Source organism: Anopheles merus, chromosome 2L (genome assembly GCF_017562075.2).
Source record: "Anopheles merus strain MAF chromosome 2L, AmerM5.1, whole genome shotgun sequence".
In the NCBI taxonomy this organism is placed as follows: Eukaryota; Metazoa; Arthropoda; class Insecta; order Diptera; family Culicidae; genus Anopheles; species Anopheles merus.
Window position 1 is genome coordinate 43,856,333 of NC_054083.1, and position 24,589 is coordinate 43,880,921.

Below are 24,589 nucleotides of genomic sequence, written 5' to 3' on the forward strand. Positions count from 1 at the left end.
AGTCGGGATGCGACGTCTTCATTGCTGTGTTGTTAAGCTGCGGTGAGACGACGAACAAAAACAGCTAGGCATAATCATTTAAAAAAATAACTGACAAATAGATTCAGTTTCATCCGAAATACGTGACATTTTGTAGATCGTATACGATAATGATTTTACTGATAGTAAAGATGTTGATTTCCTCATCAGATTTCATTTATTTAATCTTTCATCAACAATGTCTGCACGGTCTCATGATGATCGTGTGGCGATGCAGCAAAATCAACTGTCAAACTGTCAGTCGGCGTCCATAATTTCACACAGCTTACGTCTCACGGCAGCTTTATCGACGGCCAGTCCACGGCTGTTCACGACAGTTTGGGCGCGCTTTTGCATCACTTTCCATCGGTGTGTACTTGTCGCTCAAAGTGAAAATATGCATTGCATTAGAATCTTCCCAACATGAAGCGAAAAGAAAAATTACCAAGTGAAACAGGCTTTGAAGGATGGGTAAGAACAAAGTGATCCTTATTGTGTATCACTCCACACTACGGAAACCTCTCTCAACAGGGCGATTACATGGATGCCAAAATCGCCAAACTGGAGGACCAGTTTCGGCACAGCTCAGCAAACGTAGGCGAAAAGCAGTCGGACCTGTTCGCCGGTGTATCGATTTTCGTGAACGGCTACACGAACCCGTCGGCGGACGAGCTGAAGCGCCTGATGATGATGCACGGCGGGGTGTTTCATCACTACAAGCGCCCGAACACCACGTACACCATTGCCACCATCCTGCCCGACGTGAAGGTGCGCTCGATTACGTCGGAAATCATCATCAGCCCGCGGTGGGTGGTGGACTGCTTGAAGGAGGGCAAGCTGCTGGACTACTCCCGCTATCTGCTGTACACGCAGCACAAGCCGTCCCAGCCGAAGCTTGCGTTCTCCAAGCTGTTGGCCCCATCGGCAAGCCGTACGACGGATATAACTAAACCGGTTGTGAAGAATGATGGCGATCCGAACGACATCAGCCGTACTGAGTGTCTTAACGTGCTGGGCATGCTGAAGAACTTTTCCAATATGGCACCGCAACCAACGGTTTCGTCCGAGTCGGAGGAGCAAACCAAAAACTGTGACATTCCAGTCGACACTACACCCCCTAAGGCGGTGCCGGCAAACGTTGCCAGTTCGCCATCAACCTCCAATGGGCAGGAAACATCGAGCCAGCCTTCACCCCAGTGCTCACCGGATGTGTTTGGGGAAGAGGATCCACCACCAGTGGAAAGCTCCGTTCAATCCAGCGCAACAGTCAAAAGTCCACATAAACCGACCACCTCGAAGCAGTCGCTCACAGCAACGGATCCGAACTTTCTGGCGGAGTTTTTCAACAACTCCCGTCTCCACCACATCGCGACGCTTGGGGCAGGCTTTAAGCAGTACGTCGCCGAGCTGCGTGAAAAGGCGACCGGTTCGTTTCCGGCTCGAGCCACGCTGGTAGAGCGTCTTTGTCGTGCCGGTGCACGAGATCATCCAGAATGTGATTTCAGCAACGAACCGAACGCCCGCTACATCATGCACATCGATATGGATTGCTTTTTCGTGTCGGTCGGTTTGCGTAAGTATCCGCACCTTCGAGGACTCCCGGTAGCTGTGACACATTCCCGCGGTTCCGAGGCACGCGTCCCTTCCCATCCCGGACAGAACCGTGCGCTAGAGATCGAGCTGTACCACAAGCGGCTGGAGGAGCGGTACAAAGCACCGGACATACCGATCGAATCACGCCTGGCCGCGATCGACGAGCACAATTCGCTCTCCGAAATTGCATCCTGCAGCTACGAGGCACGCCGGTGTGGCGTTAAGAACGGCATGTTTGTCGGTGCCGCGCTGAAGCTATGTCCCGAGCTGAAAACCATTCCGTACGACTTCGACGGCTACCGGGAGGTGGCACAGCAGCTGTACGATACAATTGCGCGCTACACGCTCGACATAGAGGCCGTGAGTTGCGATGAAATGTTTGTTGATTTGACGGAACTGCTGCAATCGACTGGGGTAGGCGTGATGGAGTTTGTGACGTACGTGCGGAACGAAATATCGACCGCGACCGGGTGTGACTGTTCGGCGGGCATCGGTGCAAACCGGCTGCAGGCAAGGATGGCCACCAAGCGGGCCAAACCGAACGGACAGTATCACCTTGTGCCGGGCGCAGTGGAGGAGTACATGAAGGTGATCCCGATTGCCGAACTGCCGGGCGTGGGGCCGAGCACTTCGCATCGGTTGAAGAAGATGACGTACGTCACGTGTGCCGATCTGCAAACCATCCCCAAGAACGTGCTACAGACGGAGTTTGGCAAAAAGTTCGGCGAAACGCTGTACAACGCTTGCCGTGGAATCGACGAGCGGCCGCTAGTGTACGATCGGGGCCGAAAATCGGTGTCGGTCGATGTTAACTATGGCATACGGTTCAGCACCGAGCAGGAGGTGGACCGGTTCATGCGCCAGCTGACGGAGGAAATCCATCGCCGGTTGGTGGAGCTACGTCAGCGAGGCAAGCTCGTTACCGTCAAGCTGCTCGTTCGGTCGCCCGAGGCGCCAGTAGAGACGGCAAAGTTTATGGGCCACGGGCTGTGCGATGTGGTGACCAAGTCACAGCCACTCCGCCAGCACACGGACGATCGTGGCATGATCGAAGGTGCTGTACTGGGGTTGATGCGAACGCTTGCAATTGCACCGTCCGAGCTGAGGGGGATTGGAATACAAATTTCCAAATTCGAGGGAACGAAGCATCCGGCCAGCAGCGAGGCTGGTAACCGACTGAAGAGCATGTTTCAGAAAGTGGAAGACAAGAGGAAGCCCGTGGAAGAAACGGTAACGATGGTTACCAACGATGGAGCAATGGTGGCGGAAAGCAGTAGACAGCAGCATGGCGCATTTTATCAACCCGACGACCAGCAGCCTTGTACTTCTAGAAGTAACAGCGCCGTGCAAGCGATTCCACCGGCGGTGCGGCAATCTTATATCACTCCAACGAAATCCGACTACAGTCCGATTATTTCCCCGAAACGAACGGATAATGCAACGTATTCCCCTAGCAGAAAAGCTGCCGGTGCATCAAAGCCAAGCACCAGAGGCCGCCGTGGAAGACCACCCAAATGGGCTTCATTGTCGGGGCGAAAGGACCCAGCCAAAACGACACAAAGTGTTGGCGTGATGAGGAAATTTTTAATCGGTGCGGCCGGATCATCCAGCAGTGGCGGTAGCGAACTGCCTGCCGGGCTTGATCCGGAAGTGTTGGCTGCCCTTCCCGAGGACATCCGCGAAGAAGCGATACGCGACTACCGCCGACAGCAGCAGCAGCAGCAGCAGCAATTGCTAGCGACGAATAATCGACTTCAGCCTCCAGTAGAAAAGACACCAGTGAAGGTATCGCCGGCGAGGGACACAGCTCGCCGTGTGTGGCAATCGCCGGTCACTCCACAGCACACGGCCAGCGCCGACACGGAATCGGACCAGAAAATTAAAGTCGATCTTAAATTTCTACAAGCCCTTCCGCTGCACCTGCGCCTCGAGGTTGAGAAACAGATCGAACTGAACAAGGACAACATGGTAGTTACGTGCAACGAGCCAGAGTTCGAGGAACCGCTGCTAGTAACACCCGACAGCAGTCCAGCGAAGGAGCTGCGAACACCGACCAAAGCAGTAGTGATGGCTGCTGTACCGGATGTCGCATCCGGTGAACCATCACGAGATCCCAACATTCTGCGGCGCAAGAATTGGCGCGAACTGGTGGAAGAATGGATCAACAGTGCCGAGGAACCGTACGAGTACGATGTGCTGCTACTGGCAGAGAATGGGCTGGAGCTGTTGAGCGATAACAAGTCGTTGGATCAGTTGTATTTATTTTTACGCTACTTGCATCGGCTGGTGAAGCAGACGGCCAGCTGTTTCTGGCATCGTGCGTACTGCAGTGTCGTTCGGCCGATTCAGGAGCAGATGCTCACGATGTACGGGAGAAGGCTGGCCGTGCCGGGGAATATCGATTGTGAATTGTGCAATAAAAAGGATTAGCTTATAGTAGAGTACAGTATCGTTAACATATTTGTCTTTTTGTTCAGAGTTAAATTCTGCACAAATGGATAGAATAAAAGACAGCAAGTAACACGAAGTATAGCTGATATTGTATATCTTTTCCTAGTACATAATACGTCCCTGCATCCCATCTGTATCCAACACAAAACAATGCTACTGTGTACTTGCGGCGTACTTCAGAGCTCATGAAATTGCAACTGTCAATTTGAACGCAATCTGATTTGCTGCGCCGTGTCCACGCCAACTGTCAAAAGAAGCCAAACAACAACAAACCACTTTCTAAACAGGCTGCCCGCACGTAATCAACGTTTCTTCTCGGTGGATGGAAACAATTGCTTTTGCTCTTGGTTTGTGAAAATTGCGAAAAATGGAAAACCATGACCGAGTGTGTCATTTTTGTCTCGAGGGCAGTGACTTGAGCACGCTGAACGATGAGGAGCTTACGGTGAAAATTCATCGTATATTTTATTTTGAGGTATGATGTTTTGTTCCCCAACACTGGGACTATCCCCCTGGGCATAGCTAATCGATTTCGATGATTAACGCATAGGTTACGTTCCCGTCCGACTCGAGCGGCCTTATCTGTGGCCGGTGCAGACAAATTATAGAAGATTTTTACTACTACGCGGAACGTGTAGCCCGCAATCAGGAGCAGCTAAGAGCGAAGCTGCTTAACAGACAGCTCAAACAGGAAACTTTGGAAGAAATAGTGATATGTCCCGATCCATCCAGTGAAGCTCGTCCGGAGAACAGTGTGGAAAGCGTCGACAAGAAGAGCGTGCCAATCGCGATGACCATCGAAACGGTGGACGATGTGGATCAACCACGTTGGGGTATCAAAGAGGAAGAACACGATGTGCATAACGAGGAGAATGAGGAAGAGGAGGATGAAGACGAGGATGATCAGGAATATGTTCCACCAGATTCTAGAAGCGAACAGTCCTCACCCGAGCCAGAAACCATCGATGAATTGCCAAAAACCAAAGCTAAACCAAGGGCAGCAACGAGCAGTACGAAAAAGCCGACAGCCGGCGATGCAAGTGCAGCAAAGGAAAAGGAAACCAACCCCAGCACGGAACAGATGGTCCTCGAGCACTACAAACTGTCGTGCGATATCTGCTCGGCACCGTTGACCGATTTCAGCGATCTCGGCAAACACTACCGGCAGCAGCACAATGTGACGGGCTATCTGCGATGCTGCAACAAGAAGATCGTTAAAAAGTGCTGGATGATTGAGCATCTGCAGCTGCACCTGAATCCGGACGCGTTCCGGTGCGAGCAGTGTGCGAGAAGCTACTCCTCCAGCAAGGTGCTGAAGGAGCACCTGAAGGAGGTCCACGCAGCGGCCGCCGAGCGTTCCTTTCCCTGCGAAACGTGCCGGAAGGCGTTCGTTTCGCGTGCCCACCTGAACGCCCACGTGATGGTGGCGCATGGTTCGGTGTCGTGTCCGCAGTGCGACAAGGTGCTGGCCAGCCAGGGCTCGCTGCGCAAGCATCTGGTCGCGGTTCATGGCGAGGGAGAGAAGCACGTGTGCGAGGTGTGCGCGCGAGTGTTTCGCTCGAAGCAGAGCTTCGACACGCACCGCAAGGTGCACGCGGGTAGCCGGCTGGAGAGCAAGGTACAGTGCGACCTGTGCCAGGCATGGCTGATGGACAAGTACTGCCTCACCAAGCACGTGCGGCGTATGCACGCGGATCAGGACGGGGAGCCGGTGGCGTGCGCCGAGTGCGGGCGATCGTTCCGCAACCAGAACGCACTGAACGGGCACATGTGGCGGGCGCACCAGGAGAGCCGGTTCGAATGCGAACGGTGCCACAAGCGGTTCAAACGGCCACATCACATGCGGGTAAGAATGATAGTGGGGAATTGAGGGGGATTTTGAATCATTGTTCGCAAGATGATATTGTGTTCGCTTTACTTGCAGGAACACATCGCTATTCATCATACTGGCGACGAGCTGTACGGTTGCAAGTACTGCTCGGAACGGTTCAACACGAGGAACAAACAGCTGTCCCACCGGAAAACAGCTCACCCGGAAGAATTCGCCGAAGAGCTTCGGAAACGTACGTTGAAAGAGTGAAACTGTTCGAGTGGACCAGTTGGATTGGCAACTGTTTTTTTTTTTTCAGATGAAATAGCATATAAAAGCATTTATATAACTGAAAACATCGAAGAACTGTTACCTGAACGTAGAATATTGTCTAGAAACTGTATTGATTGAGTCGTGATTTTATGGTTTAAAAGGTTAGAAGAGATTGTTTGATATTTTTTTTGTTTATGAAAACTAAATATTGGAAAAGGATTTAACTTATTTTTTTATATCATTAATTTAACTTAATTTTGAATAGGTTACTATATTCTAAATTTCATGAAATACCAATGAAAACTCGCCATTTTACTGTATGACTGTGAATCAATAAAAGCAAATAGAACTATATTCACTTTACCGAAAAGCGTTACGGAAGGCCCAATGATTGGAATAAACTATCTAAAAAATAGCAAACAGTTACTGGGTTTTCCCCAGGAGTTTTCATTGCTGTGGGACACTTTATAGACTCTTTCTTGTGTGAGATGAACTTAATGTAACGGGAAATGGACTCTACAGCACCCTTGTTGAACAAAACTAATAGGAATTTCCAAAGGAAGCTGTCCGCCATAGAGTACATTTTCCAACATATGAAATTCACTTGCAATAAGAAAGAGTCAAGGAACCGTCCCACAACTATGAGAAGCCGTGGAAAACCCTGTAAAAGCATTCATTGAAAAGAGGTTAAAATACTCCCAGTGCAAATTGGTAGTTCGATTAACATCGTAAACTGGTCGATAAGTACGGCTATCGTATGGTAAATTAAGTTTAATAATTCAGAATATAATTATCATCTGGGCAGGATACACACCTTTGCGAATTTTCTTTCATCTTCAAACACTGTATACGCTTCAGTTAGCAGTTTGCAGTGACTTAACATGATTTATCGTCATACTCTTCTTGCGCGTGTTCGAATCCATCTTTCTTGCGCATCCTCCCTAGCCCTCAGTAGCGCTCAGTACGCCACGTCCGATGGTTTGATGCGCAGAATTACGGGCACGCTGGTGCAGGGCAATATTGCTACCTCCGTTACGACGGCCGTCACCAGCTCCGGTGGTGTCACGTCGTAGTGTAGGTTCAGGATCGTTAGCGACGTAATCGTTTCCCAGTCGGCCAGCATCGGCTTTGCCTCCGCATTGTCGCGTGTACGTGGCGCAACCACTAGCTCGTTTGGATTACCTATTAAAAAAGAACCGGGAAATAAAAGGGTACAATAATCTACTTCATCCTTTCCACGCGTGCAAAACACCTTACCGATCTCGTTGTACACGAACGCATCCGTCTGTACGCGCTCGGTAAACTTGTGCGTTTCGCAGCAAACCAGCACGGGCACGTTGTACGATTTGGCCACCAGTGCAATCTGCGCCGTGCCGACCCGGCTCATGACGGACCCGTTCGCTAGGAGAGCGTGCGCCCCGAGCAGTACCTTTGTGACCTCGGGCATCACGTAGGCGACCGCATTGATCAGCACGCACATACACTTAACGCCCAGCTGGACGAGCTCTTCCAGCATCGCATTCTCTTCCTGCCGGGGCCGTGCGTTCACGATAATCACGCGAAACGTTTTCTTCCGACGGATCGCTTCCTCCAGGATGTGCTTTATCAATGAGGAGCTGAAATGAATACGAAAAGAACGTCACTGAATGGTCCCTAAAACCCACAGCATAGTTCGAGATTGCATACCATCCGTACGTTAAGATAACATCGCCGTCGCAAATTTTATCCTGCACCGAGCAGCAGATCGCCTCTTCCGCCTTCTCGATCTGGTCGCGGATGTACGATTCGATCGACTCGAGCAAACACTCCTTCTGCTCGGACACGGACACCTTCCCGTCCAGCTGGCGCGTGTACATCTTCACGTGGCGCAGCGCGTTCGTCATCGAGACGGAGAACGGCCGGCAGCGCTGCAGATGGTTGGCGGACACGTTCAGCATCTCCTCGAAGCTACGCCCAAACTCCTTCTCCGGTGGCGTCTCGTAATCGTGTATCAGTTGGTTCAGCACCTTCAGCAGTGCCAAACAGCGTGCCTTCGATCCGACGACCGCACCCTTGGCGTACTGGATGCCCAGCTTCGTAACGGCCGGATGCAGCGTGGGCGAGTTGACAATGTCGGTGGCGGCAAATTTCGGCTGATGCAAGTGATTGAACAGGTTAACAATGTGCTTACGTGGCGCTCCGGTCCCTCCAACTGCTCCGGTCGGTGTAGCCGCTTTCTTTGCCAGCGGTTTCGTTTTCACCGGTTCCGTGTCAGCCTTTGGGCTCGGTTTCTTCGCGTCTGGCTTGGCGGCTAGTGTGTCGCGTTTCTTTGTCTGCTGTGCTTCCGCCTTGGCCGCACGCTGCGCCTCCTGTATGGCTCGCCGTTCTGCCTTCGATAGAGCCGGTTTGGCGGGCTTCGTCGCTCCCTCAGGCGCATTGCCAGCGAGGGCCGGATTCTTCGCCTCGAACAGTGCCTTTCGTTCCGCTTTCGAGAGTTCTTTCGTTTCCGGTTTTTCAGCAACCGTTCCAGCTGTACCGGCCGGACCATCGCTGATATGTAGCTCTTTCATCTTCTCACAAATGCTCGCATCAGTGCTGGACTTTTTCAACTCAGTTGGCGGTGCTTTTGCCGGTTCGACCTTCGTGCTGGCCGGTCGTTGTTCCTTCGCTTTCCCAGCGGATGGCGCATTTTGTTGCTGCTGCTTCGCTGGTGCCGGCCCTTCCTTATCCTTGCTTTTCGTCTTGGCCGCCAGTTTGGCTGCCTTTTTTGCCTCACGCTCGGCAAGGATCTCTTCGCGCGTTTTGTCCGTTTTCGCGCCCGACGCTGCCGGTGCACTCATGATGCTGGTGGTCGCAGGTGATGATTGCTCTTGGTTGTGGTTCGTAGTTTTGCTCGCCTTCTCCGACACTACCTTTAATCCAACCGTCATACAGTTGGGAAAAATCTCAAAAGAAGAAATATCATGCAAACCTTGCAGATCGGTTGCGGTTGTTTTCCTGGGAAGGGGACCCTTTGGGGTAGTTGATACCGGCGTTTCCGATTTACCGAAACTTAGCTTGCCCGGAATACCGCCCACATTGAATTGAAACAGTTCCGGTCCAGGGAAAATGTCTTCCACCGTTATGTTTTGAATCGCTGCAGGCAACTCTTTCTCCGCCGGAAATAGTTCGTGCGGACCAATATCGATTACACCGGCGTACTTCGTACCCTCGGTTGTAGGCTTATTAGAGACTGCAACAGCTTCTACCACTGCTTCAAGCTTTGTTGGCAGTCGCTGGGACGTCGCTGCGGAGAAGATCTTCCCCGGTGGAAACAATTCCTCCACTGTTATTGCTTCCAACTCGATTTGCTCTTCCTTTTTGTCGCTTTTTGGCTTTCGCTTACGACGTCGGCTTGGTTTGCGGGTAAGCTCCGGAGCATCCGGTGCTTCGGGTAGTGCCGGACGTTGATTCGTTGTTCCAGTAGCGGCACGTGCTGGTGGATTATTTTCCTTTTCGAGTGTAGTTTGCTGTTGGGCGATATTGGGCGACTCGCAGTTAACGTTGGCTGCTTCCGGTTTCGGTTTTTTGTGCGAACGGTTTCGTTTCTAAAAAGAAAAATGAACAATTTAATTCACCGCCTTGATTCTCCGCGGTTGTCTAATGCTTCTAGTGCAAAACACCATGCAATTCTACAAAATTTTACCAGCGTGCAGCCGAAAGGAAATTTCTTGTGCAAACAGGACCGTTGATGTGAGGGAGAGAGGTAGGAAAAGCAACAGTGCCAATTGAAAACCAAACACACAAACGCACACACACGTTACATGCCGACTGGACATTGCGTACGATACCTTTTTCAACGTTCCAGCTTCCGTTGAAGCGACGGTCTCCATGGTTGGTGAAGAGGGATTAAGTTAAGGGTGCGAGAGTGGGTCTACAAATCTTTATGCAGTTAGCTAATTCGAGTTTTGTTCACAAACAAGACATATCCGGCAGCACCGTAGCAAGCAAACGGCATTTGCCCACCACGGCAAGCACGTAAAAGAGATAATCGGAAGGAGAAAGTAGAAACATTTGTTAAAAGGACAACATCTACCGGGGGGAAAGGGATAGAATCCATCGATCAGAACGAGCAATCTGGTTCCAAGGGAAAACAACAATGCGATTATGTAAAGGAAACAGTGTTCCGTTTGAAATGTAAAGTTAGTGGCAGATACGTTCGCACGAGTAAAACGTGAACTGGAACCGGGCTGTGCATTACCTTGGGTGGCAGAGGGCACCTCTTTTTTGCCTGTTTTGCAACGTAGCAGGAATCCTTCTTTCACCACCCGGGGAAGATGGCCTGGAGCAGCGTGAAACCAAGCTCCAGCGATTGGAATAAGCTGCCCTGTCGTTCTGGAAGCTACAATGAAATGATGAAAGAGTAGAGTGTGTTGTGGAATCGCATTTTTTTATCTCAAAGGTATTTTTTACTCACGTTTAAAAAATAAATAAAGATTTGCTCGTGAGGCAAGGAAACAGACGAGCGAGAAGACGGATACATTCGATGGAGAGAGAGAGAGAGAGGACGATTGCATTTGACGCAAATGCAAGTGACGCAAGTGACAGTTCGAGTTCGAATTGTCCAAGGTACATTAAGAAGATCTGGTGATAGAAAAGCGCTTTTGAAAAACCTTTCGTTTTGTTTTAAATCCGTTAGCTGTTTGTTTCCGTACACGAAACATAGCAAATAGAACAGATTTCTTGTTTCTTAAGTGCAAATTTGCATATTTATTGACTTAATCGGAAAAAAGAGTGATATTAACAAAAGATTTGATTTGTTTGTCACAAAAACTACCTACCACCCAGTGCTACAAAATGTCATGATCCTCACGAGATGTTCATCAAACATTCAAAACGAAAACAATGAACATATCCGTGGTATCTTGATGCTCATTGCTGATACTCAATGAAAGTGCGTCATGACATGCCGAACACGACATGCGGATGCTTAAGTCAAACGCGATACTCTGACTGGCAAGCTGAGCTTAATGCCGTCGCAAGCACAACATGACTTATTTTGGCTGTGAACAGTCCTGCCAAATGCCACTGTTTCAGTCACCAACACTAATGACTGAAACGAAGCTCAAATCAGCTCACGTACACAACTGAACTGAAACAGAACTGATCACAGTAAAAAAAAAGTCACGATAAAGTGATTGAACAACTGATGGTGTCACAAAAATGTCACAAAGCATGTATTGGTCACGCTTGTGATTATCACAATTGAGTACGTGACGCTGACATGGATGTTGGTTCAGTCAGATTTTTTATGACATTGACAGTGACATTTTGCAGCACTGCTTCTACCACCACCTTGGACTTGCCTTCAGAAATAGAATGTTTCAAACAGCAGTAACGGCTTTCGAACGTTGATTTAAAAAAAATCTTTTCCCAAGGTATGCAGAGAAGCGCTACATTGAGCGAGTTGTGCGTGTGCAAACCGTACCGCATGTTGCGTGAAAGTTTTTGCCTAAACATGGAAAAAGGGGTTGTGTGAAACGGGGTGGCTGGCGTTACGCACACACACACGCATTCGCACGCATACGCACACACACACACACACGCAGAGTAACGCCAAATAGAAGGCAAGGAATCCCATTTCCTCCGAGGTGTAGAGCGAAGGTTTTGTTTGCAGCCGGACGAAAACGGCAACGCGGGTGGTTAAAAATAAACTGGCCGTCTCTGCCGTTTTTTTTTGGTATTCGCTGGCTTCTTCAGTTTGTTGGTCGGGATCGCAAGCGCAGCACCAGAGCACCAAGTGCACGCACGCGAGCATATTTTTCCCCCGCGTTGTGTGTGCCGCAGCTTCACTCGCTGGTGAATGGTGGTGTGTTAGCACTGCTCCCCTACACGGTCCGCCGACGGAACGAGGTGCCGAGTGTGCATTTGTTTTGTTGGACGCGCGTTTTGCAATATCGTGCCGGGAGTTTCCAGTGGCGGAGTAGCAAATCGCAAACCTCCGCAACCCGAGGGAAACCATGACAACGTACTCGACCGACAGTCAAGGTAAGCGGGGTAGAATCCATCCGAGTTTCCAGCTTGCATAATGGAGCCATTGAGCGAACAGAAAATAGCTTACCCTACCCCTCACTATCACTCTCTGCTTTCGTGCGTATAGGAAAATTCATTCCGGCCACCCAGCGGCCGGACGGGACCTGGCGTAAACCGCGCCGCGTACGCGATGGTTACGTACCGCAAGAGGAGGTCCCGCTGTACGAGAGCAAGGGCAAACAGTTCGCCCAGAAACCGGCTCTACCGCCCGGCCTCTCCCCGGACGTAGTGCAGAAGGCAAAGGAAAAGCGTGAGCGCGAGCGGTTGCGGCAGGCGCGCGAAGAGCAGCAGCGAAAGGAGCAGCAGAACAAAAAGCAGCAAGCAGGCGCCCTTCCGCCCGGCGTGCTAGCCGTGGACGGTGGTGCGGTGGGGGGCAACAGTGACAAACAGAAGCCCGGTGGTGGTGGTGGTGGGACGAAGAATGCAAATGCTGCGGGGGCAGCATCCCGCAGCAGCAAAAAGACACCCGAACTGCCCGACATACTGTTGGATCAGCGGCCGGCGGGCAAAGCAAAGCAACCACAGCAACACACAAAATCGTCACAGCAAAAGTCCACCACCACCGCCGCAGCAGCAGTCAGTAACAACAGTGATTCTACCGTGGATGAGCTGGCAAGTGCACTGGCTTCCGGGGCACAGCTGGCCGGGGCCGATGCGCAGCAGCTCGAGGTGGCGAAAAAGCTACGCAAGCTGCGGAAGAAGATACGCGAAATCGAGGCAATCGAAACGAAGCTACGATCCACCGACGGGCCGAAGCTGGACAAGGACCAGCTGGAAAAGGTGAAACGGAAACCGGACATACTGCAGGAGATCGAGGAGCTCGAAGTGCAATATTCAGCCGGTGCCATGTGATGATGATGAGGATGCTGCTGAAGGAAGGTGTGCGGCTGGGAGGCGCTCTAGGAAGCGAATAAACCAGCAGAGCTGTGTTAGAGCAGTGGCACTGCATTTATGTTTAGTAAGGAACCGGGCTGTAGAGGCAACTAAGGAAGCTTCTAACCACTCGTCGCGCGTTGCCAGCCAGAAGAGTAGGTTTCTTCATTGTACAAACTCACTTGTAATCCAGCGAAGCGGGTGAATTCAAGCAATGATTGTGAGTATCGTAGGGAAAAGGGAAGGACGACCGCAGCTTCCCCGGTACAAAACTTGCCAACGGTGTAGGGAGGGGAGCGCCAATGTTTACACGTTTGTTTTTGTATGTCGAAATCCGTTGCTCCGTTTCCTGCCCACACACTCACACTGCTTTCTGGTGCAGAAGATGCACAGATTCATCATCTTCTGTTAGTGATTGTAACATCTTTTTTAGGTTTAATTTCGTACCTTTTGTTGGTGATCGATCGTGCGCCCGCTTTACCGCCCCGGGGAATGGCCAGCTTTCCTTTTCCGGCTGTAGATGTATGTAAACGAAGGGCTATGCTTTTGATCTGTTTTTTGCGTAACAACACACGGCCTACTACTAATAACTACTGTGCCCGCAATAGTAACAGTAGGATTGCTTAGTTTGTGAGATCCTTCCTGTACGCTTTTGAGCATCCGTTCCGGGCAAGGATCTTCCGCTTCTCTCCTACTTCAAAGTCATATAAACCATCATATTGCGTGCGAACGACAGGTCCGCATTGTAACAGGCTGCAGGGTCGTGTGAGCCCTTCTCGTGTGTAGCAAGTAAGCAGGTAGGCTTAAGATTAGGGTAGAAAGCTAGGGAATAAGTTTTAACGTAAACATTGTTAACTATCAAAAAAAAAGTGGAAGGAGAAAAGGTAGAGAAACGCAAGGCAAAAGTAAACTGCACGGTTGAGTTAAAACACGAAAGAGTCAATAAACATTTTAAGGACCAATGTCGTTTTTTGTGGGTTTCTTTTATGGACAATGTCTCCATCACTAAAGTGCGTGCACACGTGTATGGTTTGGTCTTTTTAGTGTATTTCTTATGATGAGATTTGCTTACATGTAAAAACGTTCACTTTGCTTCTTCACACACGCACTCCGGTTGTCGCCCGTTTCGTTCGTGCTGTTGGCAATTTGCGGATGTGACCTTTCGTCACGAAGGTTTGTGGTGCATTGCATCTTACACTCCCGTTCCCCGAAACCATTTCCCTCCATGCGTTGTGCACCGGCAATGGCTGAGCGGGGTGTGGCAGAGGGTAAGTTTCAAAAGAATGCTAGAAATGCGGTGTTGAGGAAATGTTGCGATAAGAGCTCCCGTCGGCACACGTCCCGGTCGTTAAGCCCGTTATTACACGTATATCCCGACCGAGAGCAGCAGAAACAGCACACCGAAGCCGAGAAACAGCGAGGCAAACAGACTGATCGACAGCTCCTTAAAGATGACGCTCTCCTTCGACGGTTGCTTCGGGCGGGACACCTCGAACACGAAGAACCAGGCGGTGAAGAAGGTGCCGAACAGCAGCAGCACGCTGGCCAGGTGCGGAAACACGGCCGGATTGACCGGCGACACATAGCGTACCATCAAATCCATGTTTTTTTTTCGGATAGTGCTTGTTTTGTTGCGGTGTGCCGGCAAAGGGTTGGTTTGACTCTGCGAGAGAAATAAATGTTTAATGCAACGTTCAATACTACAGATATTTGCAAGGCCCGGGCCAAGGGATGGTTACCGGACGTACAGTGGTAGTAGAATTACAGCTATTTTACAAAAACAAGCTACTTTTACTACGTGCGGGTTCGGCTTTTTCTGCACAAGTAACCCTTGTTGTCGAAACTGACGTGGCGTGTTATTTTTTTTTTGTTTCCATCCAACTGACAGCTCGTTTGACACGAGACATCAAAAAAGCAGGGGCACTGGTACAGCTCAATTTTGTTTTCTCAAATGTGTTTCGAAAAACCATTTAGCTACTAGAATTAAAAACGAACAAATTGTGTTTCGCTATTCGCAATGTGTGTAAGCTTTATTATACGCATTCCATAGAACGATACAAATGAGAGGACTATAATATCATGAATAGACGATGAAAAGTAACAGGCCAGCTGAGCCAGAGACCTCTTGCACAAACATAAATGGATATAGGCACAGGGAAGAGATAGAGCATAAAACAGAAACGAAAAATAAGCGCATAGAAATTTCAAGACGTAGGTTTCGCCGAATCTGCCGGCTTGCGCGCTTGCATAGCCAGTTACGCACTAAAGCCGGCCTTTTGTCGACATTTCTGCATGAGCGCGCGCAACATAAACTGCTTCCGCGACAGCTGCCGAATCTGCTTGAGGAATACTTCCAGATCGATCACACCGCTGCGAAGCGCTTCTCCCATGAAGTAGGTTGCATCTTCGATGGCGGCCTCCTCTGCGTAGGCATTCAGTAGTCTGTTTGGGGAAGGGGAGAGGCAAAGAAGGAGCAAATAAGTGAATTGTGTTGCGATTTGATTTGTCCCGTCTGTATGCGTACTGCTTGTATAGCGGGGCAGTGGTGGTAACTGCTTCATCGACATCGATCGATTCCACATTATCCAACGATTCCAGCGCACGTTCCAGCTCCTTCTCCTTGTCCTTCAGCACGGTAATACTCTTCGTCAGTTCCTTTTCGTCCCGTTCGAGCCGGGACATGATTTCCTTGATCTTAACTTGGCCCTCGTTTAGCTCCTGCTGAGTTCGCCGCAGCGTTTGCACCTCCGCCTGACACTGGTTAACCTTCTCCTGCACCCGGCGTTTCAGCTTGTCCTCCACGGCACTGATAAGCGATGCACGAATGTGTTCCTCTGTGATGGTCCCGGTGCCCTGGTAGTGTGGGTAGAGAAACACGCAATTAAATGTCGGTTCATTGAATTGGCCCACTGCGGGATGGGTGGCCTTACCACGCTTGGGGTTTGGCCTGAGATTGACCCAGGAGCCGGCGGGTAGGGAGGCATTCCGTAAGGCATTCCATATCCGGGCCCGGCAGCACCGGGTGCAGGCTGTCCGTAGCTGTTATATCCTGGCCCCGGCACCGGGTACGGAGTGAACTGTTGCGTTGGGTACGGTGGGTTGTATGAGGTGCTGGTGGCAGGCGTCGGTGGCATGTAAGACGCTGGCAAGAGAGCAAATATGAGCAAATATCAGCTTATAGCCTTTTACATTTAGATTCAACCACATTCTACTTACGCGGCTGGTAGGTTGTTTCTGGTCCTTTCGAATACACCGGAGGCACTTCGCCGAATGTGACGCTCATGATTTGAATCAGGTCCAGCAGATCGGCATTTTTCTGTTCGACAATCAAGATCAAAATTAGCTTCACTATGCAGCGATTTGTTGCTACCTAGAGCACCTACCGGATTCCAATCGTGCAGGTATGGCAAATAGATCTTTCCATTAAAATCCACGTACGCAGACACCTTGATGCGCATTTCGGGCGTCGGTTTGACGTAGCAGATCGGGGCATTCTTCGGATGCGTGTCCATCAGCCAGATGCAGATGGGTATGTTGTACGTGTTGCCCTTATACTTTACCGGTATGGTGCCGTGCAGATTGAGCAACATCTTCGTGCTGCCATCGTTGAACACTGAAAAGTAAGTGTAAAACGATAAAGATACCGCACAGGTCTGCAATCAGTACAATCAGCCTGAAGAAGATGACTCACCGTACTCTTCCACCCGATGCTGCAATCCGTGGTAAATCCGCAACGCGTTCATGACATCCTTTTTGGTCGTGGTAGGATCTCGGTACTGCGAAAAAGAAAGCAACGCGTCAAGCAGGGGCTTCGTCTGGGGCCACAATTTCACACTCACCGAGGACAGCATACGAGTCAGCGCATTCTCGTCCAGCTTGTGCATTGTGCTGTCGTTGTTTATGCTTTACCACAGGGGACGTTGCTGCACGGGAAGCCCTAGAAACGGGGCAGTAAAACGAAGGGAACGGTGCTTTCCCGTTTTACTACGGTCCGCCGTGGGGTGGGGCGAAGTTCCGGGCTTACTCTCCCTTCTTTGTTGCGAACGGAAAAAGTTGCACGAGCCTCTTCACGAGCTTTTGATATGACGGGGTTGCTACTTGCTAATAACAATTAAACGTTCTAAATCTGCTCCGTGCTGATAACTGATTTGACAGCTCACGCACACTGCCATCTGTTTTGTACAGCGATGCGCGTATAAGTAGGTGAGATTGCTAACATTAAATAAGAAAAGTTGCATTTAAAAGGTATGTATGGGCTCTAATGCACCTCCTGTTGAATTATTCATAGTGTTTTATTTTTAAACTTAATTTTTATCATAAGCTGTGCCTTTTTTCTTTTTAGAAATGGGTAAAAATAAGATTTCCCAACGCCGTACTTCCTCGACGCTGGCAACACTGTCAGCAAAGGGCACCGCTGTCAATCTGTTGTTATTGGATGTTTTGTATTTTAGTGCCTGTTTTCCCCACTGTTGGCGCAGTAGCTAAAGAACAACTGAAGCTGACTCTACGTCGTTCGCTTGCAGTGAAGAAAATCCCGGAATAGTTGCGAGAGGGGACGGAAACTAGTGGCTATTATTATCCCAGGGCGCACGAACCATGTCTCTGGTCGAATCGTCCCAACGCTCGTTGGAGGATGATGAATCGTTCATCATACTCGGCACCACGCCGACACCTTCCATGGACATCTATTCCTTCGCCCCGGTCTCCTCCCAGCCAGCATCGGTGGTTGAGCGAGAAATAGCCGAATCAGCAAAATCGTTGCCCGCCGTCACCAAGATGGAAACCTCCACCCAGCTCGATTCCACCACCTACAGCCTGCTGCCGAACGCCGGGCCAGTGCTAAGTGCCTCGACGATTGCGTCGCAGCCAGCAAAATCGTTGCATGAATCATCGTCATCACCATCAGCCTCCCCGAAAGTGTCGATGATGGTTGCGTCAACCGAATCGGTGCAGCAGGTGCCGCCGTCACTGCGCTCGACCAAAAGCTCGCTGAAAAGCTTGCAATCGATCGAGAACAAGGAAAACAGCGTGCCGCCGATGGTGACGAGCGTTAGCCAAACGCCGACCGCGTCCTTTATACTGGGCGAAACGCAATCGATTCTGCACCAGTTCCCGAGCCTGGCCCAATCGTCCGTATCGTTCGAGGAGATACAGCTGCTCCAGAAGCTTAGCATGGAGCACAGCCAGCTGAAGGAGAGCCTGCAGCGGGCGAATGTGGCGATGCGCAAGAACTTTACCTCCATACAGCAGCTGCAGGACGAAACGAAGGCGCGCTGTGCCGCCCAGGATGCGCTGATCGAGCAGCAGAAGCAGCAGATTGAGCAGCTTACTGAAGCAAACGGCCGACTGGCGGGTGAGCTAGCGGCAGCGCGAAAGGAACACACCGAAAAGGAAAAAGAGCACCAGAACACGATCGTGGAGCTGCGGACGGAACTGAGCGAAATTGGCCGGGTGCGTGAGGTGGAGCGCAACGCGGCCCAGTACGAGGTGGACGAGCTGAAGAAGGAATCGTCCGAGCGGCAGGCCATCATACAGAATCTGTCCAAGCACATCGAACGCTTGGAGCTTCAAATTAAGGGCTTCGTGGTGGTGAACACCAACAAGCCGGAGGGCGATGATGGTAAGGCTAGCTTCGTTTCGGAAGAAACGCACAAGCGAGAGCTGAAGCAAATCGAGCGACGCTTGTCGGTGGAGGTGGCCAAAAACATGGAGTTTGAGGATATGGTAAGTGGATGGTGTTGTTAATGCTTTTTTTACACTTGAGCAACATTAACATCCTTTTAAACTGTCCGGTTCCAGCGTAAAGTGTACGTCGACGAGATCAATTGCCTGAAGGCAAACCTGAAAACAGCAGAACAAGTTTACGCAGCGGGTCGCGTCGAGGCTCAACAGCAGTTTGATGACATCAAGGCGCGTGACGAAACGATTGTGCAGCTGCGCCAGCAGATAACCACACTCGAGGAAAGGGTACAGATGCTTACCGTGCAGTCGGACATTTTCCAGAAGGATTTCGAAGCCGAACGTACGGCGCGCGAAGAGCTGGCCGGTGAAAAGAGCCGCATTTTGGGCGAGTTTGAAGTGCTGCAGCGTCGCAATGCCGAACTTACTGCGCAAGTTTCCCAAACGTTAGTCTTAAGAGCGACGGGTGGAGGAGATGTGTAAAGTAATTTAATGTTGGTATGTTTTTGTCCCATTTTGCAGAGAATCGGACCGGGCAGAAACAGCTCAGCGGGCAGCGAAAATGGTACAGCAGGCTACATCTAGCCAGGAGGGCGCCGGAACGAACAACACTCCCGCTAATCAACCCGAGGAGGAACAGAAGGAACCGCTCAGTCTGCTGCGCTGTCCGCTCTGTCTGAAGGGCTACAAGGATTTCAGCTCACTGCAGAGCCACGCTGCCGACTGTATGGGGATCGAGTAGGATTTTTCGAAGAACCACACCTGTATTACCCGGGGAACAGCAGCCGTAAACTGTTATCTTGTAATGTTAAGCCACACCTCTTATTGAGTGCATCTTAAGAAGAGTTTAATTGTGTTACAATAAAAAAAAATAGTGTCATGAATTATATACCAAATGTAGAGAAAGTCTTGTCGTGCAGTTGAGCACTGAGAATGGAAGAAAGAGTATTAGAAAACAGAGATAAGAGCTGGTGCGCCGTTACTCATGCATTCCCGCGATGAATCATGGCGCTGGCTTGGTGGGGTTTAATGCATGTATTATCAGTAAATGTGCGCCCACTGATAACATGCCCTTTATGGCGTTTGTTTTGTTTTACTAATTGTTTGACATTCTTTCTCTCTTTCTCTCTCTATCTGCCCGTTGCACACGCATTAGAAATTCTTTCCAAAACAAACCCATAATTACATACGCAGCAGGCGCTGTTGCCGGTAGAAACTGTCAAAAATGCGAATCAAAACAAAAGCCACAGCTGTGCGCCATAACACACTCGCAGCAAAAGTGTTCTCGTTTCAGTTGCATTTTAACCATGTTCAACCACCGGCAAAGTACGGTTCGAAGCGGAAGAAAGTGCTTCTTGTGCCATAATACACGCTACCGTAGCAAAAACTGCCGCTTGTTCCGGTTTCCGGCGCGCGGTACGGCGATGTGGACCCGCTGGCTGACGGTGATGGCGCTCGCAGAAGAGGACGTCCGTCCCGATGAACATCCGCGGCTGTGTCAGCGGCATTTTGAGCGGAAGGACTTTCTCACCCGGGAACTGTCCGGGATGGCAGTGCCGGTACGGAACCTGCACAGGGTTAAGGATAAAAAGGCGCCGGTCATGGAGGAGCAGCAGCCAGCGGAGGATGGAAAGAGCTGGTTGGAAGCGGCGGAACAAGAAACATTCGACGGGAAGGGCATAGGAAGTGATGACACAGTAGGTGAGAATGTTTCGGAATATGGAGCAGTGGAAGATGAACTGGACAGTTTGGTAGAGTCGGAGCAGAATGCATCGCCGTCTGTGTTGCCAATCGTTTTGGAAGAGCAACCGACAGAAGCTAAAGCCACTGCTGTGGAACAGCCCGCCCTTAATTGTAATATACCCCAGCATGAAGCATTGGAGGAATTGCTTCGCCTGGAAAGGGCACGCGTGAGGAAACTTTTTAAAATTAATGCTCACCAAAAATGCGTCCTCGAGGAGCAGCGAAATCTTCTACTGCAGCTTGGCGTTGAGTGTGTCGTGCTGGAACAGGACCTATCATCTGATGATTCAGAGTGAGGAGATGAATCTGTTTGATGAGGACTAATTTTGATGACACACTGGAGGAGATGGGATCCTTCGTATACCTTGGATCCCAAGTCACATGTGACTCTGACACATACTTGGAATTTCGGAGGCGTATCCTCGCTGGAAATCGCACCTTCTGTAGTTTACGTAAGTGGCTGCGATCTGGTCTAGTCGCCAGGCGAACAAAACTGACGCTCTACCGGACTCTAATAAGGCTCGGTTGTGCTCTACGGACATGAGATATGGACCTTACTGGAAGGCGATCTATGTCCACTTGGTGTTTTTGAACGCAAGGTGCTACGTTCGATCTTCGGCGGGGTATGGGACGCGGGCGGCGCTTGGCGAAGACTGTGGAATGATGAGCTGTACCAGTTGCTAGGATATCACCCGCTTGGAATCCTGGTGAAAATCGGGAGACTGAGCTGGCTGGGTAGATATATCGAGGAGGCCTGTTAGCTATCCAGCCAGGAAGGTCATCGAAAGAGACCCAACAGGCACGCAGAGAAGAGGGGTGCGGCGAGTACGGTGGCTTGACTACGTCGAGGCAGATTTGCGGAGGATCGGAGTCTCGAGTTGGAGATCTGCAGCACAGCTGTAGTCCGTTATATATATATATAATTTAGATAAATATCATCCGTAGAGGAAAAGGAATAGCCTGCCTGCATGATTGTGGGACGGTCTCAACATAAAACAACGGCACCAACGGCATGCTCTGTGGAACGCAGTGACGGGATCAGCATAGATCAGGATCATTGGATATCAGCTTCAGGCTAAGATTGAGGCCAAGTCGAGCTTTGGAATTTCATAACAATGGCCATGACTGCTATGGAATTTGGTTACTCTTGCTCATTAGATTTTACGAAGGCGTGTGATTTTATTGATGGCTACCAATAGAAGCTGTGCACGTTGCCCCTGGTGAGTTAAAGCTTACACACATCTAAAGCATATCGAAGCCGTTTCAAAAGGTAAAAATGATATGATTTTTGCTCTCTCTCTCTCTCTCTCTCTCTCTCTCTCTCTCTCTCTCTCTCTCTCTTTCTCTCTCTCTCTTTTTCTCTCTCTCTCTTTCTCTCTCTCTCTTTCTCTCTCTCCCTCTTCCAGGTTAGTTGCCATTTTCAAGATCCAACTGTTCCCGCAGCGTCTGTAAAGCACGGCGCCGTAAGCGGGCACACTTGGCACACCGGCTCTTCCTGCGCTGGTAGCACTCACGATGGCTGACGGCATTGCACTGGGTGCAGCAAATCGCATCATCATCGAACGGGAACAAAATCTGATCGTTGTTGCAAAACTCGCAGATGTACGCCTTACCGGAGCAGATCTGAAAAGAAAAGAAAAAAGGAAAGATACCAATCGTGCCAGCTACGACGTGGCTATCGAACACCACCCATCTTACCACACAGTTTCGAATGTGATGCTCGAACGTGGCCCGTATCGTGCGCAGATAATTCAGCAACGTCCCATCCTCTACGCCAACGAGATCCGCCACACTGTACAGCTCGATCGATTCCATCAGATGGCGCCGTTTGCCGATTTGCTTCACCACGAGCCTAGCCTCGTCGGCCAGCCGGCACGCGATGAGGTATCGCTTCATTTCACCGAGCTTCACGCGCGCCCGCTTCACCTCGGACAGCTGGGGAATGAAGGTGAAGAGGCGCGGATTCTTCTCCTCCAGCCGGATGACGGGTTTGGCCAGCAGCAGGTTGATCTGTTGCCGCGACGCACGGCACACCTTGCGCGGCACAAAGTCCCAGTTGTTGGTGATGCGTGCCGGTATGATGCTCGTATCGTTCCAGTGACACGCTGGACAGTAGTACAGACCGGTGTAATCGCACAGCCGGGGCTGAATTGAGTTCAGTTTTTCTAATCGAGTGAAAGCGAAAAAAAATAGAAGATTAGTATGATCAGCTGACGGGTACGCGAACGAATACACTTACCCGCTTTGAATTCGAGTCCGAAACAGTTGATAGCTGTAGAAGTGTCTGCAACGATAATTAGTACGCATTAGGCTTACGTTCCAAGTATCGCCAAACACAAACTTACTGTAGCTCAGCTGTGTTCCACATTCCGCGCAAGTATACTTCTGAAAAGCCAGCCCAATCTCGGGACAGATGCACTCGATCGGCAGCTTATGCTCCGTCGTGACCACGTGCGCACAGATACGCAGCACATTGCGCAAGCATTTGTGATGCACCGCAAACGAGCAGTCTGGTGAAATGGAAAGCAATGGACACTGAATGTGCGGCGGAAGCATTTAAAACCTAGCGAAGCTAACATACCATTGCAAACGTACGATGCCTGCACAACGTTCCAAATGACACCGGAACAGTGGTCACAGTACAGGTGCCGGTTGCGCTGCAGCTGCTGCAAAGGGAACTGTTTTCGGCGCACGAAATGATGCCCCAGAATGACCTCCGTCTCCTCCAGTACTGCCTCAGGATCGCGCGAAAAGTCCACCAGCTCGCGGTACCGGTACCGCAGCTCCACCAAATGTCGTACGAGCCATTTGCTTTGGTCCGTATCGGGCCCGTACGCATTCGAGCGTACCAGCGTCCGGCAAACGTCTATTGCCTGCGACAGCTCCACCAGCGATGCGTTCTGATCCAACGGCACCAGTTGCCACTTGACACGCAGCACAGCCGGATCCGGACCGGCGGGGGTGGTGGTGGTGGTGGTGGTGGCTGTGGGATCCTTTTCACCCTGCCCGTCCTGCTCCGGCTCATCGCACAGTGCACGCAACGAACCGACCGAGCTGCTCATGGGCTCGGCGGACATGCGGTCGCTAGCATGCGTCCGCTTTTCCGGCAGCTCATCATCCTCCTGGTCACTGTCCGGCGGTTCTTCCTCGGCATCGTCGTTATTGTTATCGTCCCGCTCGGCGGGGGAACGAGTTTTCTGTTCCCGGGTAAGCTCCTCGGACGAGCTGCCCCTGCCACTGTCCAGTAGTGTCCCAGCGAGCAGCAGGCTGTTGACCGTGCTCGGCAGATTCCAGAGGCCCTCCCGGAGGTTCTGCACCGTACTCTGCATCGTGTCGCCTGGCACAGTGGAAACGCACGAATTTTACATCATCCGGCTAATGATGAGCTCAGCCTACTGGCTCGTTCTTTCGCTGGGGCGAAACGTTGGACATGCTGTTCTTATCAGTGTTTTAGAATGGATTCCCCCCCTCCGAACTTAATCACATTCTTTCACTTATAGAGAGAGGTTTCAGTGGTAATCCGCGGGAGATGTAACTTACACACTTCTACTGATGTAGATAGTAAAGTGTTAGTGAACCAGGAACCGCACGATTCAGCTAAACGGCAGCTTGCCTCCCGTATGACTCAATCTGGCCGAGGGTTGTTTTTGTTTGTAAATTATGTGCCTTTTTTTGCTTGCTTGCTGCAAAATTCTACCAGGGCCACAAGGCAAAAGCCAACCAAACAAAGCGAGTGAAAGTGAGGGATGGTAGTGTTTTAGTATTGTACTCTTTTTCGCTAACTTCGGCTAAACGGGAAGACTCTCTTTCTCTGCTTTCCATGTTTCTTATCTCACGCCACGCTGGTCGAGAGAGAGAGAGAGAGAGAGAGAGAAAAGGAGCGTGCTCGTGTTGGCGCGAAAGGATAACAAGGGCTTGTGCAAGGACAAATCTCCACCAAACCATGGAAAAAACATTCAAAAATTCGTATTTAGACTAAGCTGACCTAAACGGTCAAATCTGAACCACCTCTACATCACCTCGGCACGTGGCATTCCATTTTGTGGAACTGTTCCCCGTTGTGGTTGCCATTGCAGGGTTCTTGCACCGTAGCAGTAC

The 24,589-nt window shown here is 50.6% G+C and overlaps 8 protein-coding genes across 10 annotated transcripts; 4 read left to right on the top strand and 4 right to left on the bottom strand.

The window, feature by feature from the left end:
* The first annotated feature begins 322 nt into the window (after window positions 1–322).
* On the top strand, window positions 323–4,052 carry LOC121593080 (DNA repair protein Rev1). The gene is made up of 2 exons (XM_041915147.1): window positions 323–489; window positions 550–4,052. The coding sequence occupies exons 1-2, from the start codon at window positions 442–444 to the stop codon at window positions 4,039–4,041; spliced, it is 3,540 nt and encodes a 1,179-aa protein (XP_041771081.1). The 5' UTR covers window positions 323–441; the 3' UTR covers window positions 4,042–4,052.
* A 290-nt stretch (window positions 4,053–4,342) lies between these two features.
* On the top strand, window positions 4,343–6,575 carry LOC121593085 (transcription factor grauzone-like). Its single transcript, XM_041915151.1, has 3 exons — window positions 4,343–4,537; window positions 4,613–5,908; window positions 5,987–6,575. The coding sequence occupies exons 1-3, from the start codon at window positions 4,430–4,432 to the stop codon at window positions 6,140–6,142; spliced, it is 1,560 nt and encodes a 519-aa protein (XP_041771085.1). The 5' UTR covers window positions 4,343–4,429; the 3' UTR covers window positions 6,143–6,575.
* A 428-nt stretch (window positions 6,576–7,003) lies between these two features.
* Window positions 7,004–10,691, bottom strand: LOC121593082 (translation initiation factor eIF-2B subunit delta). Its single transcript, XM_041915149.1, has 6 exons — window positions 10,581–10,691; window positions 10,365–10,505; window positions 9,955–10,059; window positions 7,832–9,711; window positions 7,403–7,761; window positions 7,004–7,327 (listed from the first exon to the last, which is right to left on the bottom strand). Exons 3-6 carry the CDS (start codon window positions 9,994–9,996, stop codon window positions 7,104–7,106), a joined length of 2,505 nt encoding a protein of 834 aa, XP_041771083.1. The 5' UTR covers window positions 9,997–10,059; window positions 10,365–10,505; window positions 10,581–10,691; the 3' UTR covers window positions 7,004–7,103.
* A 1,008-nt stretch (window positions 10,692–11,699) lies between these two features.
* LOC121593093 (partner of Y14 and mago) lies at window positions 11,700–14,044 on the top strand. The gene is made up of 2 exons (XM_041915164.1): window positions 11,700–12,151; window positions 12,264–14,044. Exons 1-2 carry the CDS (start codon window positions 12,124–12,126, stop codon window positions 13,046–13,048), a joined length of 813 nt encoding a protein of 270 aa, XP_041771098.1. The 5' UTR covers window positions 11,700–12,123; the 3' UTR covers window positions 13,049–14,044.
* Window positions 14,045–14,094: 50 nt separating this feature from the next.
* LOC121593096 (transmembrane protein 258) lies at window positions 14,095–14,928 on the bottom strand. Of its 2 annotated transcripts, none has more exons than XM_041915167.1 (2): window positions 14,818–14,928; window positions 14,095–14,732 (listed from the first exon to the last, which is right to left on the bottom strand). In XM_041915167.1, the coding sequence occupies exon 2, from the start codon at window positions 14,670–14,672 to the stop codon at window positions 14,430–14,432; it is 243 nt and encodes an 80-aa protein (XP_041771101.1). In that variant the 5' UTR covers window positions 14,673–14,732; window positions 14,818–14,928; the 3' UTR covers window positions 14,095–14,429. The 2 variants fall into 2 exon arrangements, with proteins under 2 accessions (XP_041771101.1, XP_041771102.1); XM_041915168.1 differs by having other exon boundaries at window positions 14,809–14,912.
* A 144-nt stretch (window positions 14,929–15,072) lies between these two features.
* On the bottom strand, window positions 15,073–17,224 carry LOC121592136 (tumor susceptibility gene 101 protein). Its single transcript, XM_041913472.1, has 7 exons — window positions 16,909–17,224; window positions 16,761–16,845; window positions 16,453–16,682; window positions 16,286–16,385; window positions 16,000–16,211; window positions 15,594–15,922; window positions 15,073–15,511 (listed from the first exon to the last, which is right to left on the bottom strand). Exons 1-7 carry the CDS (start codon window positions 16,951–16,953, stop codon window positions 15,325–15,327), a joined length of 1,188 nt encoding a protein of 395 aa, XP_041769406.1. The 5' UTR covers window positions 16,954–17,224; the 3' UTR covers window positions 15,073–15,324.
* A 294-nt stretch (window positions 17,225–17,518) lies between these two features.
* LOC121592134 (NF-kappa-B essential modulator) lies at window positions 17,519–19,648 on the top strand. 2 transcript variants are annotated; one of them, XM_041913469.1, is made up of 3 exons: window positions 17,519–18,793; window positions 18,869–19,179; window positions 19,271–19,648. In XM_041913469.1, the coding sequence occupies exons 1-3, from the start codon at window positions 17,666–17,668 to the stop codon at window positions 19,488–19,490; spliced, it is 1,659 nt and encodes a 552-aa protein (XP_041769403.1). In that variant the 5' UTR covers window positions 17,519–17,665; the 3' UTR covers window positions 19,491–19,648. The 2 variants fall into 2 exon arrangements, with proteins under 2 accessions (XP_041769403.1, XP_041769402.1); XM_041913468.1 differs by having other exon boundaries at window positions 17,520–18,793; window positions 18,869–19,194.
* Window positions 19,649–21,645: 1,997 nt separating this feature from the next.
* LOC121592135 (differentially expressed in FDCP 8 homolog) lies at window positions 21,646–24,179 on the bottom strand. The gene is made up of 5 exons (XM_041913470.1): window positions 23,073–24,179; window positions 22,837–23,001; window positions 22,731–22,775; window positions 22,190–22,656; window positions 21,646–22,114 (listed from the first exon to the last, which is right to left on the bottom strand). The coding sequence occupies exons 1-5, from the start codon at window positions 23,818–23,820 to the stop codon at window positions 21,899–21,901; spliced, it is 1,641 nt and encodes a 546-aa protein (XP_041769404.1). The 5' UTR covers window positions 23,821–24,179; the 3' UTR covers window positions 21,646–21,898.
* Window positions 24,180–24,589: the final 410 nt, after the last annotated feature.

Coding starts and splice junctions, on each gene's coding strand:
- LOC121593080 (XM_041915147.1), top strand. CDS start 442: ATGAAGCGAAAAGAAAAATTACCAAGTGAAACAGGCTTTGAAGGATGG. Junction 490..549: donor AAACAGGCTTTGAAGGATGG/GTAAGAACAAAG, acceptor CTCTCTCAACAG/GGCGATTACATGGATGCCAA.
- LOC121593085 (XM_041915151.1), top strand. CDS start 4,430: ATGGAAAACCATGACCGAGTGTGTCATTTTTGTCTCGAGGGCAGTGAC. Junction 4,538..4,612: donor ATCGTATATTTTATTTTGAG/GTATGATGTTTT, acceptor ATTAACGCATAG/GTTACGTTCCCGTCCGACTC. Junction 5,909..5,986: donor AACGGCCACATCACATGCGG/GTAAGAATGATA, acceptor CTTTACTTGCAG/GAACACATCGCTATTCATCA.
- LOC121593082 (XM_041915149.1), bottom strand. CDS start 9,996: ATGGAGACCGTCGCTTCAACGGAAGCTGGAACGTTGAAAAAG. Junction 9,712..9,954: donor AAGCTGGAACGTTGAAAAAG/GTATCGTACGCA, acceptor TTTTCTTTTTAG/AAACGAAACCGTTCGCACAA. Junction 7,762..7,831: donor GTTATCTTAACGTACGGATG/GTATGCAATCTC, acceptor TATTCATTTCAG/CTCCTCATTGATAAAGCACA.
- LOC121593093 (XM_041915164.1), top strand. CDS start 12,124: ATGACAACGTACTCGACCGACAGTCAAG. Junction 12,152..12,263: donor GTACTCGACCGACAGTCAAG/GTAAGCGGGGTA, acceptor TCGTGCGTATAG/GAAAATTCATTCCGGCCACC.
- LOC121593096 (XM_041915167.1), bottom strand. CDS start 14,672: ATGGATTTGATGGTACGCTATGTGTCGCCGGTCAATCCGGCCGTGTTT.
- LOC121592136 (XM_041913472.1), bottom strand. CDS start 16,953: ATGCACAAGCTGGACGAGAATGCGCTGACTCGTATGCTGTCCTCG. Junction 16,386..16,452: donor ACCTGCACGATTGGAATCCG/GTAGGTGCTCTA, acceptor ATTGTCGAACAG/AAAAATGCCGATCTGCTGGA. Junction 16,212..16,285: donor AGAAACAACCTACCAGCCGC/GTAAGTAGAATG, acceptor CTCTCTTGCCAG/CGTCTTACATGCCACCGACG.
- LOC121592134 (XM_041913468.1), top strand. CDS start 17,666: ATGTCTCTGGTCGAATCGTCCCAACGCTCGTTGGAGGATGATGAATCG. Junction 18,794..18,868: donor ACATGGAGTTTGAGGATATG/GTAAGTGGATGG, acceptor GTCCGGTTCCAG/CGTAAAGTGTACGTCGACGA. Junction 19,195..19,270: donor ACTGCGCAAGTTTCCCAAAC/GTTAGTCTTAAG, acceptor CCCATTTTGCAG/AGAATCGGACCGGGCAGAAA.
- LOC121592135 (XM_041913470.1), bottom strand. CDS start 23,820: ATGCAGAGTACGGTGCAGAACCTCCGGGAGGGCCTCTGGAATCTGCCG. Junction 22,657..22,730: donor CGGACTCGAATTCAAAGCGG/GTAAGTGTATTC, acceptor TCACTCGATTAG/AAAAACTGAACTCAATTCAG. Junction 22,115..22,189: donor ATCACATTCGAAACTGTGTG/GTAAGATGGGTG, acceptor TTTTCTTTTCAG/ATCTGCTCCGGTAAGGCGTA.